Source organism: Henckelia pumila, chromosome 2, assembly GCF_033568475.1.
Source record: "Henckelia pumila isolate YLH828 chromosome 2, ASM3356847v2, whole genome shotgun sequence".
NCBI lineage: Eukaryota > Viridiplantae > Streptophyta > Magnoliopsida > Lamiales > Gesneriaceae > Henckelia > Henckelia pumila.
In genome coordinates, this window is record NC_133121.1 from 87,590,241 (window position 1) to 87,600,834 (window position 10,594).

Consider the following 10,594-nt stretch of genomic DNA (forward strand, 5'->3'; position numbering starts at 1 on the left):
ATTTTTTGTACATCCTGGTAGCATGAAAATGTACAAGGATCTACGTACGAGGTTCTGGTGGAAAGGAATGACTGTTTACCAGTTTGTATCTCGATGCCTTGTATGCCAGCAGGTCAAGGCAGAGTTTCGACGACCTGGTGGTTTGCTTCACAGCTTAGAGATTCCAGAATGGAAGTGGGAGCATGTGACGATGGATTTTGTCACCCACTTGCCAATGTCTTCCAGGAATTGTGATGCTATCTGGGTTATTGTTGATCGATTTTCGAAGTCCGCGCATTTCTTGCCTTATAATTGGGACTATACTTTCGATCGGATGACACGTCTCTATGTGCAAGAGTTTCTTCGTTTGCATGGAATTCCGTTGAGTATTGTCAGCGACAGATATCCAAGGTTTACCTCTAGGTTTTGGGGTAGCTTCCAGCGAGCTCTTGGCACTACTCTGAGTTTGAGTACAGCTTACCACCCGGAGACCGACAAGCAGAGTGAGAGGACTATCCGTACTCTCGAGGATATGCTTTGAGCTACAGTCATGGATTTTGGTCCAGCATGGCATGACCACTTGGCGTTAGTGGAATTTGCTTATAACAGCAGTTACCATAGCAACATTGGCATGACACCATTCGAGGCTTTATACGGACGCCGCTGTCGTTCACCTTTGTTTTGGGACAAAGTTGGCGAACGTCAAGTTGAAGGTCCACAAATGATTCAGCAGAGGACCGATGCAGTGGAGATGATCCGTAAGAGGATTAAGGCAGCCCAGGATCGACAGGCTAGCTATGCTAACACTCACCGCAGACCGTTACATTTTGAGGTAGGGGAACATGCGTTCCTGCGAGTGTCACCTTTTCGGAAGGTGATGAGATTTGGACTCAAAGTCAAGTTGTCACCAAGATTTATTGGTCCGTTTGAGATTCTTGAGAAAGTTGGAGACGTGGCTTATCGTTTAGCCTTGCCACCATATCTTTCCAGTATCCATGATGTGTTTCACGTGTCTTTGTTGAGGCAGTACGTGGCGGATGAGTCGCACATCTTGCATCTTACTGAGGTGCAATTGGATCAGGATTTGTCCTATGTGGAGAGACCTCTCAGGATTCTTGACAGGAAGGACAAGATGCTTCGCAATAAGAGCATACCTCTAGTGATGGTGCAGTGGCAGCGTAGAGGAACTGAAGAAGCAACTTGGGAGTTAGAGAGCCGGATGCGAGCTGAGCATCCAGAGTTGATTTGATCTTTTGTACTTTTCTTTGTAAAAAAAATATTTGTATATTGTAATGTTCAGTTGTAATAAAGAAAAATTGTTGACTTTTCGTGTTTTTCCTCTAGACTTAAATTTTGAGGACGAAATTTTTTAAGTGGGGGAGAATGCAGTGACCCGTATCCAGAATTAATGATTAATGGGTAATTAATCAAGTGATCATGTTTAGATTTAGTAAAACAAGATTAAGGGGTTTCCAAAAGGGTCTAGGGAGTTCAAAATGGGTCCAGAACACTCGAAAATGGTCGAGAAGGTTCCGAGGGTTCGGAGGCTCCAAACCAGGTTAGGAGGCTCCGAACGGGTTCGGAGGATCCGAACTTGGATCGGAGGCTCTGAAGATATTACGTCATTGGTGACATCTCTGATGGGACTTCGAAGGATCCGAAGTCAGGATCGGAGGCTCCGAAGGCAAGAACGGAGGATCCGAACCGGATCGAAGGCTCCGAAGTCGAGTTTGGAGGCTCCGAACTTTGCCTATAAATGCAGGGTCCGAGAGCTCATTTCACTCGCACCTCTCCTCTCTTCTCTCTCCATTCCTAGGCCTTCTAACTCAGATCTAGGGAGATCTAGACGTCCTATGGGAAATCCGGAAGCGGCATAGCGATCCAGGCGTCGTAGCGAAGCTGTGGCCTAGTTTTGAGGCAAGCGGCAGAAAAGGGCTGACGACGGATGCAGGTATAGATCTGGCCTCCTAAAAATATTTATGAGTATGAAATAGCTTAGATAAAACTTTTAGATCTTATTTAATGAAGCATGGATGTTTGCATTGTAGAGACCTTAGTGTGGACTTGTAGGCGTGGGATCTAGACCAGTGGTGCTAGGATTTGCCTACAATTGTTTGAGGTACGTAAGTACTGACCGAGATAGCCGACATGATATATATGTTTATATGTTGCATGAGTATGTGTTATGTGTTTTACCATGTTTTACGGCTTTAGCACATGCATGTTTTTACGGAGACTGAATCTGGTATGATGTGAGTCATGACAGTTTCCATCGGTGATGAGTTACTCCTTATGGATTCGTGTTTGGGGACACTCAGCCCCTGGTTTTGCTATCACTAGGAGCGACCACGACGGTGGAGTAGACGCTATAGTGGATAGGAGAATAGTACCCCGCGGAGTCGTTCTCTTAGCATTGTACTGTATATTCATGGCGCCCTGAGTAGACTATTTTAACCAGTATTTTAAAGTCATTTGCTTGCTGCATATTAGTCTATATATCATTAATTTCATACTAAGCGTTGTCTCTCACGCCCCTGTGTTGGTTTCTTTTTGGATTCCTTGTGGCGGAGCAGGTTTGAGGCTGGACGGGCCAGGTGACTCGCAGCAGGGTTGAGGTTGTCACCTATTGCAGCGAGGTTTTAGTGGTAGATTTTGTTACCCTAAGACTTCGATTTGGTTGTATAAGAGTATTTATACACTATTTTTGTCGTCGGTTGTATTCTGCTGATTGGATTTGTTGTATTTTAAATATTCCGCTTCTTACGCTTTTAATATTAATGCATGCGCGAATTAAACTCTGATTAGTTAGTGGATCCGGGTAGGGTCGCTACACGAAACATGATCATAACGTCTGATCAGAGTTAGACCATACAAATAGTGAGGTGTCAACCACGCAGTGACACGTTGGAGTTCGGAAGCTTTGAACTAGGGTTCAGAAGGTTCGAACTCAAACCACTTAGGTTTGAAGAGGCTTTAGACACGTTGATACATGCATGGGATCGAAATATCCGAAGTAGAGATCGGAGTTTCCGAAGTGGCCAAGTCGGAACGTGACATGCATGCAAAGATCGGAGTTTTCAATCGGGGATCAGAGCTTCCGATCGTCACCCATAAATAAGCCATTCAAGCCACATTTTCAAGTGCCAATTCACAAATATCTCCTTTCATCTTGGTTTGTTCTTGGGGAATTTCTAGCCATTTAATCAAGATTCGGGCAGTAGCGAGGTGTTTTTGGAGTAGTTGAGGAGCGGTGCTCAGGAGTTTGGGCCTTCGACAGCAAAGGGATGACGACGGACGTAAGTATAGTCTGTGATCCCTAGTAGTATTAGAGAATATCTATTAGCTTAGTTTAGGCTTTTAAACCAGCTTTAGTGATATGATAATTACTGGCTTGTAGGTTTGGACCCTATAATTGAACAGCTAGAACTGCCTTAGAGAGGTACATAAATTACTTATTGAGATATCCAACGAGTATAAATGCTTATATGTTACATTTTATATGTCATTATCCATGTTTTACTGCTTTATATATTATGTTGTCTGTGCATATTCGTGTAGAGCCAAATATCCTTCGAGATAGTCATTTGGGTAAGGTCGCTCAGCTCTACATTCTTGTTATATTATCGGACACTGGGAAACGCCGTGATGACGAAGACTGACGTTATGGTGATCCTGTCGAGTGTGTGGATGTACCCACCGGAATTGACCCCATATGGTACTATACACTCATTGGCGCCTAAACTGAGCAGGACTTGAGAGTTGACCAGTACCCCGTTATTTGCATGCATCATATTAGGTTTGTATACTCGTGATTTACGTTCTGAGCATAGTTTGCTCATGTCCATTATGTTGTGTTTCCTTGGTCACTCTATTCTACAGGGCAGGACTCGGATTAGACAAGACAGGTGGATCGAGGCAGGGCTGAGACCAGGTTTAGTGGTTGCTGCGAGGTGTTTTTCTGTGTTTCAGAAATTTGTTTCAGTGGTCAAATACTGATTTTTGATGTGGTTTTATAACACTATTCTACTTTGGGTTTTAGTCACTGGTTCTATACTGCCGGTTTGGGTTGCAAACTCGTTATCTTTCTGTTGCTTTGATTATTGTATTAGGTTTATCTTATTGTATGCTTAATATTTAATAAGTTAACTAGTAAGTGATCCGGATCGGGCCCCTACATCAACCTTCTTAGGTTCCAACTGAGAAATAAATGTAGCATGCAAGAATTAATTAATCATCTGACCTCTGGTTCTCAAAGGTGCAGATGAGTTACCTATCACCACATTGGGAGGATGATACTTAGTCCACTTGTAATTTGGTCCAAGATGATATGTATCAGCATGTTGCTCTGGAGTCTCGATCTGATCTGGATTGGGAGGATGTTCTTCATTAATTGGAGGTGCATCTGGAATCCCTTGTTCTTGATTTTGATCATTTTCAAACTAAACTGGTTCAACTAGATGTTCTGGTTCACAAGGTACTTTTGTGTTCCTTTTGATCTGAATTATGTATCTAATTTTGAGTCTTCTAACCTGTTGCTTATATCATTGATACTATAAGATTTATCAGCAACAGTTTTCTCCTCAAATACTACATGAATAGACTCCTCAACAGTGAGAGTTTTAGTATTAAGTACTCTATATGCTTTACTTACATATGAGTATCCAATAAACAAACCAGAATTTGATCTAGCAACCAGTGTAGTTAGATGATTCTTACCATTGTTGTAAATGAAACATTTTCAACCGAATACTTTGAAGTATGAAACCACAGGTACTTTGCCATACCAGATCTCATAAGTTGTTTTTCCATGTTTCTTACTAATTATCGATCTGTTCTGAGTATAACATGCAGTGTTTATTTCTTCAGCCCAAAAAGTTTGAAAAATACTAGAATCATCAAGAATTGTTATAGCAGCATTTTTAAACGTTCGATTCTTTTTCTCAGCTACTCCATTTTGCTGAGGTGTTCTGGCTACAGAGAACTCATGCCTGATTCCATGGCTTTTTAGATAGGAAGATAGTGTTTGGTTTGAAAACTCAGTGCCTCTGTCACTCCTTATTTTATCAATCTTTTGAGACTTTTAATTTTGAAAAACTTTGATCAATTGGGTGGCAGTTTGATCTTTGTATTTGAGAAAAATCACCCAAGTAAATCTGAAAATCATCAACAATAACCAAAGAGTACTTCATTCCCCTTAATCTCATTACAAGTATTGGACCAAAAATATCCATATGCAGTAATTCTAAGCTTCTATTATAAGAATTACAACCCTTGTTTTGGAAAGTTGATCTAATATGCTTTCCAAACTTGCAGGCAGTGCAAATCTTATATTTTGAAAAATCAATTTTGGGCGATTAGTAAAAAGATCATGTTTGCTCGGATTGAAAATGTTTTGAAGTTTAGGTGATTGAATCTCTTGTAACACAACCAATTTTTTTTCATGTTCGAGGCAAACAGACAGATAGTATCACTTGGTTGGATAGACTAATTCACTTTATAAGTGTTTCCACTTCTTTCTCTTGTCCTAATTTTCAGTCCAGATTGATCTTTAACCAGATAAGTATGCTTTTTAAATTCCACCAGATAACCATGATCACATAATTGACTTATACTAATCAGACTACATTAAAATTTTCTACTAATAGAACATCTCTAATCACACTATTGCCATGCATAAGTTTACTTATCCCCAGTTTTATACTTTGAGTTATCTCCAAAAAGTGATCTTTGGTCCGGAACCATGTGTGAATTCAGATAGCATCTTGACTTCTCCTGTCATATGTCTAAAGCAGTCACTGTCCAGAATTTGATCTAGCATCCAGTATAGTTAGATGATTCTTAATTACCATTGTTGTGAATGAAGAATATGCAACCGAATACTATGAAGTATAAAACCACAGGAACTTTGCCATACCAGATCTCATAAGTTGTTTTTCCATGTTTCTTACTAATTATTGATCTGTTCTGAATATAACATGCAGTTTTTACTGCTTCAGCCCAAAAAAATGAGAAATACCAGAATCATCAAGAATTGTTCTAGCAGAATTTTTAAAAGTTCGATTCCTTCTCTCACTACTCCATTTCCTGATGTGTTCTAGCTGCAGAGAACTCATGCCTGATTCCATGCCTTTCTAGATAGGAAGATAGTGTTTGGTTGAAAACTCAGTGCCTCTGTCTCTCTTTATTTTATCAATCTTTTGAGACTTTTAATTTTGAAAAACTTTGATCAATTGGATGGCAGTTTGATCTTTGGATTTGAGAAAAATCACCCAAGTGAATCTTGAAAAATCATCAAAAATAACAAAAGTGTACTTCATTCCCCCTAATATCATTACAAGTATTGGACCAAAAAGATCCATATGAAGTAATTCTAAGCTTCTGGAATAAGAATTACAACCCTTGTTTTTGAAAGTTGATCTAACCTGCTTTCCAAACTTTCAAGCAGTGCAAATCTTATATTTTGAAAACTCAATTTTGGGCGATCAGTAAAAAGATCATGTTTACTCGGATTGAAAATTTCTTTGAAGTTTAGGTGGTTGAATCTCTTGTCACACAACCAATTTTCGTTCATGTTCGAGGCAACCAGACATATTGTATCACTTGGTTGGATAGACCAATTCACTTTATAGATGTTGCGGGATTACCTCCAGCCAGAGAGGTTTAGTTTGGAATAGGGTTGGTACCTGGAACCACGCCAGTATCCAAGGCGCCGTACAGGTTAGCACCGACTGAGATGCAATAATTGAAAGATCAGTTACAAGATACTGCTGGATAAGGGATTCATCAGACCGAGTGTGTCACCTTGAGGTACACCGGTGTTGTTTGTACGGAATAAGGATGGGTCAATGAGGTTGTGCATTGACTATAGAGAACTGAATCGAGTTACGGTGAAGAACAGGTATCCACTACCGAGGATAGATGATTTTTTTGATCAGTTGAAAGGGGCAGTGTTGTTCTCTTAAATCGATTTGCGATCAGGCTACCATCAGTTGAATGTGAAAGATGAATATGTGCAAAAAACGGCTTTTAGGACTCGATATGGACACTACGAGTTTTTGGTCATGTCGTTTGGGTTGACCAATGCACCAATTATGTTCATGGATTTGATGAACAGGATGTTCCAGCATTTCTTGGATAAGTTTGTCATAGTCTTCATAGATGACATACTGATCTACTCTCGTAGTTTGGATGGGCATCGTCAGTATTTTACGACGGTTTTACAGATTCTGAAAGAGAAGAATTTATTTGCTAAGTTCAATAAGTGTGATTTTTGGTTGGAGCAGATTACATTTTTGGGCCATCTAGTTTCAACGAGAAGAATCGAAGTTGATATATCTAAGGTAGAAGCGATTCGAAGTTGGTTGCTCCGAAGAATGCTACGAAAATACGGAGTTTCTTGTGTTTAGCGGGTTACTATCGGAGACTCATCCAGGATTTCTCCAATATAGCTCTACCACTGACGTCATTGACCAGAAATCGAGTGAAGTTCGAATGGTCGGAACAGTGTGAGAAGAGTTTTGTTTAGTTGAAGGAAATATTGATGACAACGCCAGTGCTAGTGATTCTAGAAGGCACCGGTCATTTTGTAGTATTTACAGATGCTTCCAAGAGTGGTTTAGGGGTTGTTTTGATGCAAGATGACAAGGTGATAGCTTATGCAACCTGACTGCTGAAAGTTCATGAGAGAAACTACCCGACTCGTGATTTTGATTTGGCAGCAGTTGTGTTTGCCTTGATGTTGTGGAGGCATTATCTGTATGGAGAGAAGTGTCAGATCTTCACCGACCATAAGAGCCTAGAGTAATTATTCACTCAAAATGAGTTAAATATGAGACATAGGAGATGGTTGGAATTAGTGAAGGATTACGACTGTGACATTAGCTACCATCCGGGTAACGCTAATGTAGTAGCATATGTCTTGAGTCACAAGTCCGCAACTTTGAATCGGTTGACAACTCAACAGGAGTTGATTGTAGATTTTGAGCGAGTGAAGTTGGAAGTGGTCGAACTAGAAGAAGAATGCATCTTATCAGCATTAACACTGGTGTCGAGTTTTCTTGATAGAGTTCGGGCAGGCCAAGCTTCGACCAGCAATTAGTAGCGTGGAAGCGAATATATGAGGCCAAAGGTGGTACCTTGTATACAGTGAAAGATGGGATTGTGCATCACAAATTCAGAATGTGGGTTCTAGCAGTGGACTCACTGAGAGTTGATGTGATGACAGAAGCACATACTGCACCATATTTCATTCATCCAGGGAGTAAGAAAATGTTTAAAGATTTGCAATTATTGTTTTGGTGGCCAGACATGAATATGGACATCGTAAGGTTTGTAAACGAATGTCTAACGTGCCAACAGGTGAAATTTGAGCATCAAAGGCCAGCATCCGTTACCAATTCCCACGTGGAAGTGGGAAGATGTCACCATGGACTTCATGGTTGGATTTTCCAGTTACACCACAAAGGATGAATTCCATTTGGTTGATAGTTGATAGATTGATGAAGTCAGCTCATTTCCTACCAGTTAGAACTAACTTCCCGATGAATCAGTATGCAGAACTGTACATTCGGTAGATAGTCAGATTGCATAGAGTTCCAGCAAGGATAGTGTCTGACGGAGATCCTAAGTTTACCGCGGGTTTTTGGGGAAGTTTACACCGTGGAATTAGGTACGAAATTAGCTTTCAGTACCGCATTCCATCCACAAACATATGGACAGTCAGAGCGAGTGATCCAGATACTCGAGGATATGTTGAGGACTTGTATGATCGACTTTGGAGGCAGTTGTAAGTCAAAGTTGTCATCAGTGTAGTTCACTTATAACAATAGTTATCAAACTACTATTGGTATGACTCCTTATGAGGCATTGTATGAGCGGAAGTATAGGACTCCCTTACATTGGGATGAAGTTGGAGAAAGAGCTATGTTGAGACTAGAGGTAGTGACCAGACAGTAAGTTTGATAGCTAAGATCAGAGACAGATTGTTGACATCTTAGAGTCCACAGAAAAACTATGTTGACTAGCGACGTAGAGACTTTGAATTTGAGGTAGGTGACCTGAAACGACCCTAACTCTCTAAATATAAATAAATAAATATGCGGAAAAAAAAAAATTTTTATTACTTACTAAATAAAAATATGTACATACATGCCCATACATATATGCACAGAATAAATAGATTTAAAATAAATAACTTGAATAAAATAATGCAACAATTTGAAAACTTAAACTTTCATAAATTAAATATCTGAGTCATGCGTTTAATAAAATACCGACAAAAACAAAATAAATTAAAGTTTTGCATGCACTGAAAATATTTCAATAAAAACATCTCATAGTGTCAATTACTGAAAATAAATAAAAATGTATAACATGATAAAATATTCGAAACATGCATATAGACTCAGACAACGGTCACGGTCACGGGGTCACTGCATGTCCGCTCATAGGTCCTCGCCGCCGGTGGGTACCACATCCTCCTCTACATACTCACCTGCACCATACCAGTGTAGTGAGCCTAGAGGCCCAACATGCTAACATAACAAGGGTTTAAAAATAATTTAAATCACTTTAGTACTAATACATAACATATACATGAATGAGCATGCTTAAAAATTATCATGAACATAACATAAACTTAAATTAAACTTGAATATCATAATATTACATAAACATTGTTGAGCAAAGTATTTTCTAACATCGAAAAGTCGTCTCCATAGTATAACCATACATATATTAAATACTAATCAGCGTGGTAAACCAACGTACGTGGCGGTGACGAATCACCTCTTAAATTTGCAGTAAAATGCCCTTCAATAGTTCACATATGGGGACGAATCCCCCTCAAATTGTCACACTACTTCAACTTCCAACATAAAATTATTTTCTTTTGCTCAACCTCAAACATTAAATCATGCATAAAAATTATTTCATGAATGCATGTACTTAAATAAAATGTGTGTCCTTCATATATATTTAATTTAATTTCATACTAACATATAAATATTAAAAATAACTTCCATGCATAAAAAAATAATTAAATATATATTCAGGACACATGCAATTTCTCATGGGTTGTACTGAACTGCTGGCCCTAACACTCAAGCCTCTTTTTCTTAAATTCTGGCCCATTAACACTGAGACTGGCCCATTAATACACTTAAACCCAAAAATACAATTCTAGGCCCAATTAATAAATTAAAGCCCATTAAAACATTCCTGGCCCAATAACAACCTATTCTGGCCCAATGGGCCCAAAAGCCCAAAGACTGGCCCAATAATTTTCATGGGCTTCCAAGCCCATAAAATTTATTAGGCTAACTTAAAATAATTATTCAAGTCCATTAATAAATTTAAATGTAGCCCATTAATTTAATTAATCTATTTAGCCCAACTAAAACACTTTAACTTAATAATTAACTTAAAAATAAAATACCCGAGCCCGACTAACTTAACCCAGACCCGGACCCAACTAACATGACCCAAGACCCACTGACTTGACCCGGACCACCAACCCGACCCGGACCCACCCCTGAAACCCTAAAACCCGTCGCCCCTTCCTAGTTCATGCTGCGGCCGTGAGCAGCAGCCACTCCTTGGCTGCTGCTGGCCTGCT

At 39.6% G+C, this 10,594-nt stretch overlaps 1 protein-coding gene across 1 annotated transcript; it reads left to right on the plus strand.

The window, feature by feature from the left end:
- The first annotated feature begins 529 nt into the window (after nt 1-529).
- LOC140877858 (uncharacterized) lies at nt 530-1,228 on the plus strand. Its single transcript, XM_073281450.1, has 2 exons — nt 530-737; nt 948-1,228. The coding sequence occupies exons 1-2, from the start codon at nt 530-532 to the stop codon at nt 1,226-1,228; spliced, it is 489 nt and encodes a 162-aa protein (XP_073137551.1).
- Nucleotides 1,229-10,594: the final 9,366 nt, after the last annotated feature.

Excerpts from the sequence above, each read along its gene's own strand:
- LOC140877858 (XM_073281450.1), top strand. The coding sequence starts at position 530 with ATGGATTTTGGTCCAGCATGGCATGACCACTTGGCGTTAGTGGAATTT. Across the intron at positions 738-947 it reads CGATGCAGTGGAGATGATCC|CCTTGCCACCATATCTTTCC; the intron begins GTAAGAGGATTA and ends CTTATCGTTTAG.